The sequence below is a fragment of the Brienomyrus brachyistius genome, chromosome 9 (genome assembly GCF_023856365.1).
Source record: "Brienomyrus brachyistius isolate T26 chromosome 9, BBRACH_0.4, whole genome shotgun sequence".
Classification (NCBI taxonomy): Eukaryota; Metazoa; Chordata; class Actinopteri; order Osteoglossiformes; family Mormyridae; genus Brienomyrus; species Brienomyrus brachyistius.
In genome coordinates this window covers 7932446-7949507 of record NC_064541.1, presented here as the reverse complement: position 1 = coordinate 7949507, position 17062 = coordinate 7932446, and the positions used below count along the sequence as shown (strand labels likewise).

General features: G+C 44.9%; 1 protein-coding gene across 2 annotated transcripts in view; it reads right to left on the bottom strand.

The window, feature by feature from the left end:
* LOC125749513 (nuclear factor of activated T-cells, cytoplasmic 1-like) overlaps positions 1–17062 on the bottom strand; it is a 60657-nt gene that overhangs the window by 23349 nt on the left and 20246 nt on the right. For both annotated transcript variants that reach the window (XM_049026840.1, XM_049026841.1), the window contains exons 6-8: positions 16282–16422; positions 6082–6137; positions 3752–3884 (exon numbers count right to left, since the gene is read on the bottom strand). In XM_049026840.1, the coding sequence (XP_048882797.1) occupies positions 3752–3884; positions 6082–6137; positions 16282–16422 (330 nt within the window). The remainder of the gene's footprint in view (positions 1–3751; positions 3885–6081; positions 6138–16281; positions 16423–17062) is intronic.

Below are 17062 nucleotides of genomic sequence, written 5' to 3'. Positions count from 1 at the left end.
CGCGATTCCCGTTCTCTCCTGGCTCCAGACACCTCCCTCTGCTCAAAGAAGCGCTCAGCTGCTTATTAATAGAACTCAATATTGTCGGGGAATCTCTCAATGACTATAAAAATAAAGCGATTCCGAGAACCAAGTTAGCCAGGCTGTCCCTGATGCCAACAATTTTGGTGGTGTTGTCTTATGTGGTCTGATGTGAAAGTGTCCTATTTCCAGGGAGGAAAAAGATGCGACGTCATGGTTGTGCTTCTGCAGTGGGATGCAGGCATGGAAAGTAATGTGCTGACAAGATGAAGAAATCAAGGTATGGAGTCCAGCCTGTCCTGATGTCTGATCCATAAACTGGGCCCCATATGAAACCTCTAATATTTTAGCCTACAGTGAACAAATGTATGAATGAAGAAATTACAATGAAAACCAAACACCAACTACTCTAAAATGTGAAGGTTCCAGGAAAGCATTACAAATAAATGCTTTATCAAACAGGGAAAAAAGACTTAAAAGGACTCCTTTACTGGTAATCCTAGAGACGGACCGCAGACCCAGAAAAAAAATATTTATTTGAAACCTGGAAAAAGAGGCTTGCAGCTGAAGTAAGTTATGCAAACCGAGGAAGTCTCGTCTGAAATTAACACGAGACAAAATGTAGGCATGGCAGGCTGCAGGTCACTGATGCTGACATGTCAAGTAACACACGGCCAGAGATAAGAGTGTAGAAACCGAACACTGCGTTCAAGGACAAAACTGCTATCACCTGCTTTACTTAGGGTTGGTACTTCAGCAACACTAACGCAGCAAACAGAAGACTGTGTGTAAGGTGACTGTAATAGACTGAAGTTGCATTTCATATTCAGGTTTAACACTGGGATATGTACATGTGAACAGTGCTACTGAATACTGGGTTATGATGGAAAGTACAAAATGTTTACTGTCTGGAGTGAAGAGTGCCTGCGTGCCCTTCCGCTTCCTTAAAGTGTTATTTATAGCGGTGGCTGGCTCTTTTTATAGCCGGTGAATGTGTCAGTGTGTAAATGCGACAGAGATGCTCGTTTAAAATGTCCCCACCGCAAACTGCCTCTGAAGTGGCCAGGAGATGCAGTGGGAAATATTTAGGTGGGTGTGGGGGGAAAAGATCCTCAGTAACTACAGCAACACTGGATTCATCATTTTTGTTTGTTAACAAACCTATCAAATCCCACATAACCCCCCCCCCCCCAAAAAAAAAAAAAACATATGGTCTCTGTCATCCGTTTGCCATGTATTTGTTTCTGACCTTATTTCACCCAATTACTCGGCAACTAAATAGCCTATTGGCTGATGAAATGGATCCCTACTGCTACCAATTATGGGAAAAGACAGCATTAAAACTGCATGTAACTTCCACACATCAGCCAGTGTTTGGTGCTGGATTTAGGTCAAAGATTTCATGGGCTATTAGGGCAAAAAGCATCACCTGGGACTTGAACCTGCAACCCCCTGAGTCAGACACCCAGTTCAATGAGTACAAGGTCACCTGCTTGCCTACTTGTGTGCTTTTTTTTGGGGGGGGGGGCTGATAGGACTGGGCTGGTCCCGCTCATTTCCTGCAAAGATGAGCCGCAAGTCGAACCACAGGAAAACACCTTTTTATAGTGCTATGGTTTTTATTCCAAAACAATGCTATCAAAACAAGTGCTAAATACTGGCCTGGGCCGAGCCCCAGTCCTGGGTCACAGGTCACATGGGCACCACGTCGGTGGCAGTTTCCTCTTGTTTTCACCTTCTGGATTTGATTACATCCAGCACTGCTACCAGCAACGCCCACCTCCGATGCAGAGCGACATAGACACGCCGGTAACTGGGACAATCGATGCCTCAGAGGCCAAGAGCGCAAACTTCATGTGGTGGATGCGCGGGGCACGGTGTTTCCCAAAAGGAAAGTTCCCCCAATTTGTGAAAGACCTTCTGAGGTCACTGCCGTTTAGTGCAACCATAATGTTAATCGCTCTTTACATGCGTGACAGGAAGTGGAAAAGCGGCCATCAGCGCCACCACAGCTGTTGTGCCGTCTGGCAGCTGAAGACGGCAGGCGTATGAAAGTGAACGAGAAACAGGCTGGAGGGGGGCGTGTTGCGGTATGACAGTGAACACGGCGGACAAGTCAGCCTCTCTCATCTGCACTGACTGTCCATAACTGGGTAAATCTGAGCAGAGTCATAAAATGCTGCAACATATATGCAGACAACACAGAGAACAAAGTAGTGTGTGACTTTCGGGGGGTGAAAATACCTCCTAGAACTGAAAGTGTTGATACAGGTGCATGTTTTTTGGTTAAGTCAGGGGGGGTTTAAAAGGCAATTTGTTCCACCATTGTGACTGGCCAGAGAGGACTATCATCAGGGGACTATGGTTGGGGATCGACCACGAGGGGGAGGGGGCTTCCTCTGGGGGGCCAGGGCTTGGGGCCCCCCTACCCCAATAATACTCAAGAGAGGGAGGATACAGGTGCTGAGTGAGAGAGCACCGGCACACCCTGTCCTGACCCCCACCCTCCGGGACATTCTAATGCAGGATGACGCACGTGGGCTATGATACCGTCATATTTATTTGGCCCTGGGAGGGATTAGGAGTCACCTCCAACGCGGCAGCAATTAACAACGTTGTCCAATCATGGAGCAGTTTCTGCCATAGCCAGACGTAATTTGAAATACAATTACAGATGAATGAAATAAGTAGCAGATTTATGGTTCCTTGGCTACAAATCACATTTACATCAATTTAAAACAATCACCATCATAAAGAAAAAAATTGACAAAATATGATTTTCTGCCATTTTGTATGAATCGGCCAATGCTAAGGATAGCTACTGAAGGAATGGGACAGGGGTCCTCAGTGCTTTCTGTGCTGCTGTGCAGCACATCTACAAAGCTGTCACAGCTCAGTGCAGTGATGCACCCTCAACTGTTACAGACAAAGTACTCAGAATTTACAACATTAGGTAATACTAATTACACCAATCAAGAATGCAAAAGGTTAGTTACTTTGAGTGTAGGTAAATAACCAAATGAATGACCGAATGACGAAAGAGAACGAAGAGCAGCGTACAGTATGTGCTGGATTCTGGTGACTTTTAAATAGCTCTTTCTTACATAAAGGACTCCTCTGTTCCTGTATGTAGAAGCAAGTGTTTCATTTTCTTAACATCTATTTTTAGAAGTGTTGCAGCTAGTCACAGCGCATGCCTGCGCGGCTGCATGTCAACGCTGGAATGGCAGGCAAAGTCAGATCCAGGCTAAATGTGTGGCCAAACACACAGGCTAAGTGTGTGAGGCAACTGATGACATGATCATTGCGATTTGGATAAATCCGGCGCGGGACCAAACCCAAAAAGAAGAAAGAAAAAAATCAAGGCAATCCAACGTGAGGATTTCATTGTGTCAGGGCGACTGGAACATGCCTTAGCTGCAGCCTAAAGGCAAGCAGCACAGAGTGTTTAGAGTGTCGACATGAAGAATATTTTGGTGCCCTGTATGCAAAGGCCACTGTGCTGCCACTAGTGGGATCCCCTACTGAGTAAACTGAGGTATTAGAAAGACACTAGGTTTGAAATTTGGTAGGCGGGTGAGAAGATGAAAAATTTGGAAAATACAGGAAATTGGTCTGGTCTAAATGCTAGGGACAGGTGATAGGACAAGGAGATTATATATAAAGTGAAAATGTGATATGACCTCTGGTGAGCTACAAGGCATTTTATAAGAAGCCAAAGGGGGCCTACCATTGGGGGGCAGGTATGTGAAACGTTGGTACTGGCTCCTCTTCCTCTTGCCATTGCAAACATAGAAGTTGACCTGGATGGGGCTGGATATCCTCTGGTTGTGGTAAGGTGGGATCTCCACCACCAGCGTTGTCTGTAGAACACACACACACACACACACACGCACACACACACACACAGATTAAGAACGGGCTGGCAAACAGTTAAAGGTGTATGTGTCAATGGTATGGAAGAGCCAATTAAAGCTATAGCCGTGCTATTCAGACTTCTTTCTGTATACATTCTTCCTAGGGCACCATTGTCTGCATGTTAATTATGTTAACATAGTTATGTACCCTCTTAGAAGACCATTGATTTAGATCGTTATTGGATTGAGAGTAGGTTGGCGGTAGGTCCAGGAGAGCCTGCTCTGAATCCCAGCCACCCCCGACTTCTGTTCTCCAGACGAGCGTGAACTTTTGCCTGCTTCTATAGACCATGGAAACAGACTCCACCGAGAAGCCCCCCACCCCACCCCACCCCCATGATTCCCGAAGCCTGCATGATGTAACGGTTACCCAATCCCCTACCCCCACCACAGGCAGCTGTCTGCAGATGATGGAGGTGGAGATACAAAGGAAGTTACTTATCGTCACCTGATGAGCAGTAGCGAGCACCTTAGAGTGCCCTGCAGGTTGTCACAGGGTCATGTATACAGGTGGGAATTCCTTCAGCTTTCACTGAGAGTAGGACATTAGAAAAACTAAGAATTTATTGGTGTGGCAATAAGCTAAGTGAGGGGGAGTGAACCTTTCTGCTCTGAAACCCCAACTGAATGACACATCTCCGCACTCTATCACCTGTTTTTCCAGGATCTGGGATGCGGGGTATATTACACAACTTTGGTGGCCAGTTAGTGTTAGCAAAATGCGCTTCTTAAGCGTCGTTAATCAATGACATAGGTCACCTGCACAGGAACCAGCAACAGTGACAATAGAGTCTGCAAGATATAACCAAGCTCAGGTAATTATAGGCACATAAGACAGAGATCCCCGCAGGTGGGATTGGAGACAGCTGGCTTCAAGGAGGCAGGAAAAAAAATTCCTTTAGTGCTGATTACAGGAACAGTGCAGTGAGGCATCTTTGTAGACGATGTAAAACACATTTGCTCTCATTCATGTTTCACTGCCTCTGTAACAGCAGGCATTCCCCACATTGTAAGGAGGAACCCGTCTCCTCAATGGCAGAAAGTCCGGGTTCAGAAAGTATAAATCCAGACCAAGATTTTGTTTCAACAAACCAGTTGGGTATAGAGTCACTGTCACAGAGTACTGCAATGGTTGGCTGAAACAAACTCCTGGTCTGGATTTGTACCTTCTGGACCTGAACTTTCCACCTCTGCTATGTGGAATGAGGGTTTTTTTTTAATTACGCACAAAACAAAAACAGCCCTGGGAACGTGTGCCAAGTTTAACTTATTTTCTACAGAGATGTTTCATGCATGACTAACTCACTGAGCAACACCGCCAGTCATGTTCTCATTACAGCAGCAGGTGAGATGACGACTGATGCTGTCTTTGCCCAGTCTCTGTTTTCGGCTGATTGAACTGATGACCTCCAATTAAGCAAGACCACAGAAAGAGGCCGGAACTCCTCTGCTGCTATTCTGGGTTTAGCTGGAAGCCAACTCAAGACCTTGATATAATTCGGCCACCTATCTGCTGCGTAATGTGTCATCAGGGGTTACATCAGAGTTTAAGAAGATCCCAATCAGAGCAGCTGAGTTCTGTACCCCAGTGTAAAAGAAGAATGACTAGGGTCTGCTATTATTCTGGACAGACAAGGATTATTTGCATGAGACCAGATGCCAGATTATACAGAGCGCAGGAGCTTCAACAGTAGGGAGGATGTAACTTTCGGCGTTTAACACACGGTATCACCAGGGGTTCTGCTCTCTTTTAGATCATCAGGACAGTAGATAAGCCGCAGGTCAAGAGGCCTAGTTGTTACTCCAACTTATTCCTATCCCAATTTGTCGTTAATTATCCATACTATTTCTACCAAAGCAAAACAAAATGCAGAATCCTTAAAGGTCCTTTGCAGCACATGACCATCAATTTCTAACTTCAACAAACTCTTCCTTCCACACTAACTACTCTTCCCACTTATCTAAAAGAACAGTTTAAGGCCTTCTGTGAAAATGACTTTAGAATTTATGAAAGCAGCTGCAAAAACATGTTTTTAACACATTGTTAATGTTAAGGTTTCACGTCACCGCACCACATTCTGCTCTCAGTTAACTGATCAATACGCGTAATACGTGTAAAAACGTTTACATGTGTCAAACTTACTGCCTTCAAGGACTCCTTCTCAACCTTGGCTTCTGTCTCCCAAATATGGTGACCATCTAAAGAAGTAAGAAAGAATAGAGATTTGTGAAAATATCAATAGTGACTTAAAATATCACTACAGAACAAAAGGCACACCATACCACAGTGTGTAAATAAATAATGCCTTGAGGAAATGCTATATAATAAACACATACACACACACACACACACATACACTCTATTAATTTCTATGGGGAAATTAAATTAACCTCTAATCCCAACATTATGACCTTAACCCCTACCCAGCCCTAACCTAAACCATAAGTAACCAAAAAAATACGAGAGTTTTGCCTTCCTTCAATTTTTGACAACAGTCACAGATCCTTGTGGGGAAATAACAGGTTTTTCTTACATTGTGGAGGACATTTGGTCCCAACAAAGTAATATAAACATAATCCACACACACGCGTGCACACACACACACACACAACTTAGACCTGTACTTATATCTTTGTGGGGACCATCCATTCATTTCTATGGGCATAATCCCAACATGACGACCTTAATCCCTACCCAACCCTAACCTTAACCATAAATAACCAAACAAAATACAAGACTTATGACATTTTTAGTTTTTTGATTGCCACAGTCACAGATTTTTAGAAAATTGAGTTTCCCCTTGTGGGTCGAAAAAATGGTCCCCACAACGTCAACAAAACCGAATGTTATCACATTGTGGGGTGATTTGGTCCCCACAATGTAATGTATACCTGGATCACATACACACACACACAATATATATAAAAAAAAAAATAAAAAAAAATAATAATAAAAAAAAATATATATATATATATATATATATATATATATATATATATATATATATATATATATAATTTCTTTTTTTTTACACATACAGACAGAGAGAAGCACATACAGGATCCGCATCTGGAAGCCATCTGGAAGTTTCTCTGATATCCAAAGCTGCTCAAGAAAACCGCTATTAGATCTGACTACCAGAATGCTCTTTATCTTGCACTTTGCATTGTGTGTAAACAGGAGAAGGCTGGGACTGCACTGCAGGGGAGGGTGAGATCAGCCCCATCAGGTAATTATACCCCGAAAGACCTGGTTCTCTAACAACTCGCCACCCACCATCCCACACAGATGCACACACAGAAGTGTTAGACCACTGAGATTGTGAGGGGACTAAAAACCCTCCTTGGGAGGGGGGGGAGGGGCGTGGCAATCATCTGCAGCACAAAAACCATGTGGTGACCTTCCTTCCTGTCAGGTCACACCCGCTTGGGTCCGAAAAGCAAGCACCCTTACATCACATTCCCAGCACAGGCCACGTTCGTGGAAAGACAAGGTCGGCGGGCTCGTAAAAAGGGCGTGATAAAAACGTACTGTCCCGTAAAAAACCGGAGCTGCGTGACTGGAAAGTGACATCTCGCGTGTGCCGTCTCAGAAGTCGCTACCTTTTAAAATGACGCAGCACCCCTTTTGCCATCCTCGTTAAAACCTAGCTCTTTACTCGGATCTGTAAACGTTCTCTCCTTTTTCATCTCCAACTTGTCGCATCGCAAAGCTCTTCCTGCCGTCCAATAAAAAAGAAGCTACGCCAGCTGGAGGCGGGGCATAGCATGCGCGATCTGGCATCCCAGTGACTCCACACCACGCTTCTCAGACAGGACGTTGTTGAAGCAATTGTAGCAAAACCGCAGCACATAATTTTCTCAGTCTCTGTGTGCCAGGGATTCATTAGTGCTGTCTGAAGCCTAAACGAGGGGGTACAGTTATGTCTCTGTGGCTGTGCCCTCATGCTACTACACAGCACATTCCCAGAGATATTCGGATACATCGTGGCTTCACAAGCACCACTGATATTAAACAAGGATCATTAATTCCTGATGTGTTGATTCTGTATTTTTATCTGCGTATTTTGCCTGGCATTGCAATGCCGTCTGTACAGCTTCATCTTCTCACTTTTCCATCGTACTTAAATAATTAGGTCCACTAGACTCCTTGGAAGGTTGGAATCTTCAGATGGAAGATGGAAAGGGACATAGATACGCTTTGCGAAGCCATTAAAACAGGACTGGGAGTCTGGAAATTACACACAGCAACACAGGTCCCTGGCATTAAAACGGACTAACCGTCCATGTCTAAAGCACATCTGTAACACTACCAGAAAAGGATTCCACCAATAAATGTAAAGTTACAATTTTATAGGACTGTGGTTTTCATATCAATGAGTAAAAGTGGGACTAGAGCGTGTAAGGGGGAGATGTGGGCAGGCAGGCGGGGGTTAGTTTGAGGGGAGCAGATGGCTAAGCGATTAAAGATGGAAGAGGAGAGGAAGGCCCAGCCCTGGCGCAGCCCCACAGAGCTGCATTGGGTCCTGAGCAGATGACAAGAGCCGGCGGGCGACTCTGGGGGGGTGGGGGGGCCGCGGCAGTGGAGTGGCGCACGACTCCTCACGTTTCGTCTGGAGGGCCATGGGGGAATCTGAACGCCCCCGCACTGGGAGCCTCTCCAAGAGGGAAACCTTAGACTGCGACGTCAGCCCTCCATGAGTAAACATGTTTTTCAGGCTCTCTCTGCCCCCCCCCGCCTCCCCACCCCCCGGAAATTAATAAAATACACAGGTACATCAAAGGAGCCTGAGATAAGCAATTTGCAAGCTCTTTCCCTCTAGTAATTCTACAGCATTTTTGGGAATTAAATGCACATGCAGACATAAGCAGATGTTTTTCACTTGTACCTGACTTGGTGCGCATAGCTTATGGGATGTCTCATTGGCTCCCTTTCACACCTTAACAATGGTACAAATGCACAACCCATTTACCTGCCCAGCTGCCTCCCCAGGCTCACATATCAACAGCACCAACTAGCTGTACACCAGGCCTCATCCCTGCAATCCTTGCTCTGCAGTGCTACAGTTCGCTGCATTGGGTAAATGTTACTTGTCACTTTTCATCCCCATATTACATGCCGGCGACTCCACATGACCGTGCATCTACATGGCACTCAGCAACACGAAGGGTACAGTATGACACTAGTCAGCCTTCAAACCTGCCTTGACCTGCATCTCTCTGCTGCTCCACACTGCTGAATCCTCACGAAAGACACTGTGTAAGGTGACAACGCATAGATCCAGCAATAAAGTAAATTTATGTAAATTAATGCCTATACAGGAGCATCAAGTCCTTGATAAATGTTCTGTTGTAAAGTCAGTGTTTATGCATTTGTCATTTGGTAGACCTATGAGGGTGGGAAACACCCCCATCTGTTGGTTTGGGTGGGGGGGGGGGGGTGGCGACTTGGGGGCAGGGAGGAACAGAGACTGAACCAATCAAAAAATTAACATTTTTGTATTGTGAAAATGGAAAATGTGACTCATATGTTAAAACCAGAAACACTTATGAGAATCGACTTTATTTTCCATTTTTTTCTTACTATCTATTTGTTTATTTGTGTTGCGAGCCCGACTGCAGCCTGGCTCTGTTGGAGAAGGATAATCTCTCGGTGCTAAAGCTGGAATCCACAGCAGACAAAACTGCCGGCCAAGAACTATCTCCACGTCTGGGTTTGCCTCTGTCCTGACAAGACACCTAGTTTGCCTGTGCTATCGGCAATAAGAGTTGAATGGGGGAACACCACAAGTAATGTTCTGGGGCAGAGAAAGGTTGTAGGTGGCAATGGGAAAGCACTGTCTGTGGGTCTACTGGCAGGGGGGCAGCAGTGTCCACCATGGACTCAGCGGCACACCAGAAGCCCAGGCACTCGTCCAGCCAAGGCCAGATGTGAAAGTGATCCCACTCATGAGGGAATTCCCTCCCAGTCTGAGCTCGGGTGAAAGGCTTCCCCAGTGGCCCCTCCCCTCTCCTCTCCCCACCGCCTTCACCCCCGCATGCCGGGGAACAGGCTAGGCGAGATGCGCCGGTACGGCTGCTGGATTACAGCCAAGGCGGGGGTGGGAGGGAGCGAACGACTCAAAGCCATTAAGAAAGCAGCAAACAGAGCCGACTAGAGTAAGTGGAGGCTAACAAAGTAAGCTAACAAAAAAAGAAAGCCGGCACTTTTCCATTCTAATACTTTCTCCCACTATCTCTCCCTCTATCTCCCACGTCTTTTTCCACGTGACATTTACTTCACTGCTCGCATCTAAAATTAACTGATTATACATTAGGACACAAATTTGTCACACTGGGTTTCCTTTAACGGGAGGCAACGGTGGCTCTGAGGGACCTGTCTCCAGAACTCCCTTCAGGGAGAGCCACAGGAAAAGCAAATGCTCAGCACACAAACAGGCCCGCAGGCAACACCTTCTCTCTGGCCTACAGACATAAGCACACAAATACATGTGTGCAAGGACACACGTGTAACACCAATTGACTAGAACGAGCAGGAAAACACACACACACACGCACACACATGCACGCGCACACACACACGCACACACAGATAGACACACACGCAAACATACACACATACTCTTAGACCCAAACAGTATGAGCATGATGTTCACACAGAGGCACACAAATAAGAATACGCAATAAAGTCAGTTATGTTTATGATCAGTGGATCCTGGTGTGTTGCCACTACGCAATCCTCCTGCATTCTCCATCAGCAAGTCAAGCAATACCACCTCAAGAAAAAGAGAGAGAGAGAGAGAGAGAGAGAGAGAGAGAAAGAGAGAGAGAGCATCCCTCGCCCAACACCACTCTGCTCAGACTAACACCAGCCCATCGTACCTGACCACAGATATTCGCTCCAGATATCCCTCTCCCCTGCATCAATCTTCTCTGTGTTCCACCATCAAATACATTTGTTTTTCCATTTGAAGAATCTGAACTGTACTCCTAATTGTGGGCAAATCCGATATGGGTGGCTGAGTGAGCCCCACAAGGCGTCACATTAAATTCATTCTGCTAGCACTCCTGGGGCAGGAGGGAGCCCAGCTGCACAGTGGTGCCCTGCTTTGGACAGTGTCAGACTGAAGACGATCAGCACCCCAGCCAGGTGAAGGGGCAGCTTCAGAGAATAGATTCTCCGAAATACTGAAAAAATCTATCTGGATTAGTTAGTCAAAAATAGTTTGCTACTTGTGTCGCCATGTTTGTTTCTCTTAAGGTCAATGTCAATTAAGTGTTTGTTTCATGGACTAATACTCGATGTAGACAATCCCCCCCCCCCCCCCCCCCCACCCGAGTGGGATGTACCACAGTACTGGGAATGATGTACTGTAAGGGAGTCTGTTGCTGCTTAAAAATCCTGCAGTCTTGCGGACGTGTTTATTGGAATACATCTTGGAAAATTAGACTGCCTGACCCTTGATTACAGAACTAGGCATGGCAAACCATTCTGCTACAGCCCACAATTAGTGGGCTATTCTGCAAAATGGCATGTTTTATTGGGCTTATTCAAGAAGTTTCCAGGGCAATAGAATTGCAGATTTATGAAATAAAACTTTATTTTTATGACAATTAATTTTACCGTTGTTTTACTCATATACTGTAGCATACAGAATACAAGCTCAGTACCTGGGGGGTTTGGAAAGAATTTCAGTATCATATAATAGAAAAAAATGTTTTTTTGTGAAAACAGAATAAGCACAAACGTAATCTTTAAAAGAATACATCAATAATGCTGGACAGACATGTAATTACAATGAACAACCATTTTTTTCAAAAGGTTAGCTTCCAAAAAAGGACAGATTATGATAGATAATTTCAAGGTGAATACAAAAATGATTTCAGATTTGTTGTATCACATAGGAATTTGGAAAAAGTTTAAGTTAATTTTTATTAGCATGTTTACTTGCAAAATGCTGCGAAGGGCTGGCTCCCCATCCTGGGTTGTTCCCTGCCTCGTGCCCATTGATTCCGGGATAGGCTACGGACCCCCCGCGACCCAATAGGATAAGCGGTTTGGAAAATGGATGGATGGATGGATGTTTACTTGCAAAATGCTGCGAAGGGCTGGCTCCCCATCCTGGGTTGTTCCCTGCCTCGTACCCATTGCTTCCGGGATAGGATACGGACCCCCCGCGACCCAGTAGAATAAGCAGGTTGGAAAATGAATGGATGGATGGACATGAATAATAATGATGACACATTGCATTAGTGGAGTGTTTCCCAGCCTCCTCATGGACCCTCAAACAGTCCACATTTATGCTCCCTCAACTTCCTAACTCTCTGGCAGGTTGCTGGGAGGGAGCAAAAATGTGGACTTGGGGTCCCCAAGGACCGGCTTAAGAAAAAAACGTTATTTAAATTGAGCTAAAAATGTTTTGCTTTGCATTCAGCATCTGATGCCTCTTGTGTCAGTGTCCAACGGAAGTCAGCAAGCACTGATCAGTGTCAGGTACCCTGATACTGCTAAGTCCCAGTGAAACCTGCCGCCATATTTGTCACTGACTGCACCAAGATCAGCAGGGAAGAGATACCTGAGTCATTTAATTCTGGCTTTGTTATCAGATAAAGATGAGCAGACATAAACAGTTCAGCATCTGGATTGGTGTCGTTTTTCACATCTGGCTCATGCATTGTTGCATCTTTGTCTCCCTCATCCATGCTCCATGCCTCTGGTGGCTTCCATACTGGCAAACTGTCATCATGCGGCACTGGACTCATGACTGAAGGCAGACTGGGGTATTCAAAAGATTTAATGCTTTTAGCAGAGAAGCCAGATACAATGGTCAGACAGAAGTAACACTCAGTCACATGAGCCTTCTGTGCTCGCCATATCACCAGGACTGCAATTGGCATTTCACATACGTGTACTTCTGAGTGGTGATTGGGTCGTAAAAATATTTCAAGGGAGATGATGGGACAATTTTTTTTTTTGTGAGTAGTGTAGGGTGGTCCTTATCAGAGCGGAAGTGGGGGGGTATCCCTGATGCTATAATTAACTGAGCACATGTCCTCAACGCTACAATTTGCTGAGTGGCGGGTCCCAATGATAAATCTGGTCTGGTTTAAATTGATTCAGAGGCCAATGGAAATTTGCCAGTTGAGTAGCCCTGATATACTCAGTAGATTTACCTTTGAACTGATTTTATAGCCTGTCTACCAGCATCTTCTCTGACTCAGTTTGCCAAGGCATGTGTAAGACAACATTTGTGTAGCATCTGCACAGAGTGCATACCCAGACGTGCCTGGACTGAACCAAAACAACTTGTTTGGTTGGTAATATACTACTATACAGAACATAAAAAATACAAAAATAGGGTATATCTATTAAATGGTGCATGATAGAAAAAAAATGAAGGTGATGTTTGTGATCAGCAACCTACAATTGTTCAAGATGCAAACTCTTCATTGTTCAGCATTAATTCGGAAAGAATAGCGGCAAAATAAGTTGCATATTTTTATAACCGAAGAAGAGCACCGGTTTATGAATTGAAAGGCAAAGCGTTTCAGAGAAGAGGGGAGTGGTGTGGATGGGTGAGAAACATGGAGCAAATACTGTTTGTCCAACAAGGGTCTCAGTTTGCTGTGAAGTCAAACCAGCCTCAAGATTTTCAATGGCAAGAAACACTGAATGTGCATGGCTGACTTTAGTAGTGGGCAATAGTGTTAGCCAGAGTATAAATGGAAAAGAGCAGAAAGGGGAACACAGGAGAGGGTGGAGGACAGAGCGGGCACTGGGTGGGGTTCCTCTCATGGGGATTTTATCTCACTATGTGCGAGCTAACAGTGAATATGGCTCCACTCCAGGTCCGAGTGTGTTAATGAGGCAGTCGCAGCTTGTTGAAAGCCTCCAACACTAGGGCTAACCAGTCAGAATGTCAAGATGCAGAGATCTTTCAAGGGTTCCTTACGGGGCAACATGTGGTGGAAAATTCAAGCTGTGTGTTGTATATTTAAGGGGCATTTCCATGGCAGAATCAGTGTGGAATCTAAGGTCGGTAGCAAGCTCAGGGAAGCCCTCTGGAAAAACAGCAGTGCACACAACCCAAGACTGATGTTACGAATACCCTGGGAGCATTATCCAGTTGGTTTATTCCACCACAACTTGGCATGAATACATGCTTCAAAGAGGCATCTGGGCTGGCCTCTGTTACATGGATTCCTAATTGTTTCCAATTTTTTAATGCTGTGTAAAACAAACCATAGTACTGTTTGAAATATGTGGCCCGAGTGACTGTTATCCCTCCCCGGTCCCAGGCTGTCCAAGAGCCTCCCTTAAAGTCATGGAAATGTGAAACGTTTTGGTTAAGCGTGAAGGTCTCGTTTCCACCAATCTGGGGAAGCCAGACTGTTTTTCCAGCTTGTCCAATCTGCACTGCTGCACCATGAACAGCACACACACACACACACACACACACACACACAGAATCTATGTATTTATATCATGGGGACACTCCATTGATTTCCATGGGGATAACCTGAATCCCAACTATGCCCTATTAACCTTAACTCCTACCCAGCCCTAACCATAAACATGAAGAAACCAAACAAAATACAAGACATTTTAGCGTTTTGAGTGCATTCAAAGATTTTTTTATAAAACTGAGGTTATCCTTATGTGGACCAAAAAAAATGTCCCCACAAGGTCAAAAGTTACAGATTTTTATCATATTGTGGGGAAATCTGGTCCCCACATTGTAATAATTACAAAAACACAGAGCCACAGATGACAGCAAATTGTAAAGAGGGACACAGTGGACTTTTGAATCAAATGAGAGTCCAAAAATAAGGAATACCCAGAGAGATACTCCACACGTTTACTCTCTACTCCTACCATGTCAGTACAATACTGAAGAAATTTGCTAAACTGACTACTAACCTGAAATGTCTTGAAAATCTCATGGCACAAAACTAAATATAGTTGGATTAAAAAAGCCATCCACTAAAACAAAAATAACCTCAAAAACCTTACATTAGTTGTCTTTGTGTGCTGGGTTTCCGACTATTGTCCTATATTTTTGAACAATGTTTGGCAAACAGTCACTTGTGCTATGACATATCTAATTATCCTTAACGTGGACATAAGGCAATTTGTCATAAATCTTAAGATTTGCTGCAGAACATCATTTCCGAGTCTCAATCAGAATTAACTCAATTGACTTGTCTGACTCAGACAGAATTGTATGGTGCTAAATGACTGGGAGTAACAAGAATATGGTGGAAAAATATAAAAAAAATGGAGACTCATTCTGACCGCAATGCAACATGTTGCGCGGAAAACTGGATCTCAGATCTCACTGGTTTGGGTCACTGGTTAACATACCACTTTCTCTGGGCTAGCACAGACACACTTCTCTGGGCTAGTACAGACACAGGTCTCTGGGCTAGCACAGACACAGGTCTCTGGGCTAGCACAGACACACTTCTCTGGGCTAGCACAGACACAGGTCTCTGGGCTAGCACAGACACAGGTCTCTGGGCTAGCACAGACACAGGTCTCTGGGCTAGCACAGACACACTTCTCTGGGCTAGTACAGACACACTTCTCTGGGCTAGCACAGACACAGGTCTCTGGGCTAGCACAGACACACTTCTCTGGGCTAGCACAAACACAGGTCTCTGGGCTAGCACAGACACAGGTCTCTGGGCTAGCACAGACACACTTCTCTGGGCTAGCACAGACACAGGTCTCTGGGCTAGCACAGACACACTTCTCTGGGCTGGCCCCTTGCAGGACTTATGTATTCACAGGTGGAAAGATTTACTGCCTTCCCTTTCCTTTGAGAAAAATCATAAGAAAAAGGAAAAACAAAAAAATAACCGAGAGCGCAGAGAGCCGTTGTCACATGTTTACACATCGTAGCCTTGGCCTTCACCTCTTGCTGCCTCTCGAACTAATCAAGGAAATTGCTGTTTGTAAACTTCTAACATCAGTCATTTTGGATCAGTCACATCTCCTTCCTATCCAGAGGGAAATGAAGGGTGAAAAAAAGAAGAAGAAAAAAAAAGTCCAAACAAATGTTCCAGCTCAAGAGAAACTGCACATGCCCTGTTTGTGATTCATTCCTCAGTTTGTGGCAAGCATCAGCGAACAGGCAATGGAAACTCTGCAAATGTAAATACGTTTGGTTAAAAATATAGTGCCTTAATGTGCACCACATGTGCCTCGCTGGCTGGATGGGGAATATTTTGACGGTGAAGAGAGTGAGAGAGAGAGACAGTGAGTGCACACAGAAAGACTGGAGACACACAACTGTATGAGGGCCACGGCAGCGGAGGTTGTCCTAGGCTAAGGGGCTACCTTGGGCCTTTTCCAGGAACAGCACCTTGGAGTCCGGCAGGAAGTTGTGTCCGCTCAGAAGCATCTTCTTGCCCCCAGTGGCCACACAGCTGTCCACGTTCTGCTTCTCCACAAGCGGCAGCTCCTGGGCCGACCTCTGGGCTGCACGGAGATGGGGGTGGGACACTTCCTCAGTGCTCTGTGGCTCAGAACCGGCTCCCCATTCACCCCCGTGCCTCCAGGCCACATGAAGCCTACATTAGGGAAGAACCCTCCCCCGACTGCCATCTCTCTTTTCTCTTTCAAAGACAGAAATGCTTTTTAATTTAAAACACTGTTCATAAAGTAATGATTTATGATAAATGTTTATTACAATCCAAAGTAAATGAGAAGAATGTACTGATACTAATCTACTCTAGTGTACTTTTCTGAAGAACTATCCACAAAAAAACAGAACGCTAAACTGCAATGTGATGAGATTACTTTCAAGATCATGTTGATTAAAGCCTTCTCAGTGGAAAATATTTGTGGAAGTTTATCGTTAGCTAATAACCCGCTTTTGTTCCTTCACGGAGCAAAATGGGGGTGAGCATTTTTGGTGTTTCAGCCTCAGTCCTTCCTCTTATTTGTCACAAGGTAAAACATAAATTCACTTTGTACTCATAAATCAAATGCACTCTCTCATTCTATGAGAAACTAAAAATGGTAAGAAAGCCTCAGACAGTAGGAAGCCCACTGGCATGATCCAAATTCGTGACTTGGACTTCTAAACTAAAGCTGCTCCTGTCCCACATGTCAGCAG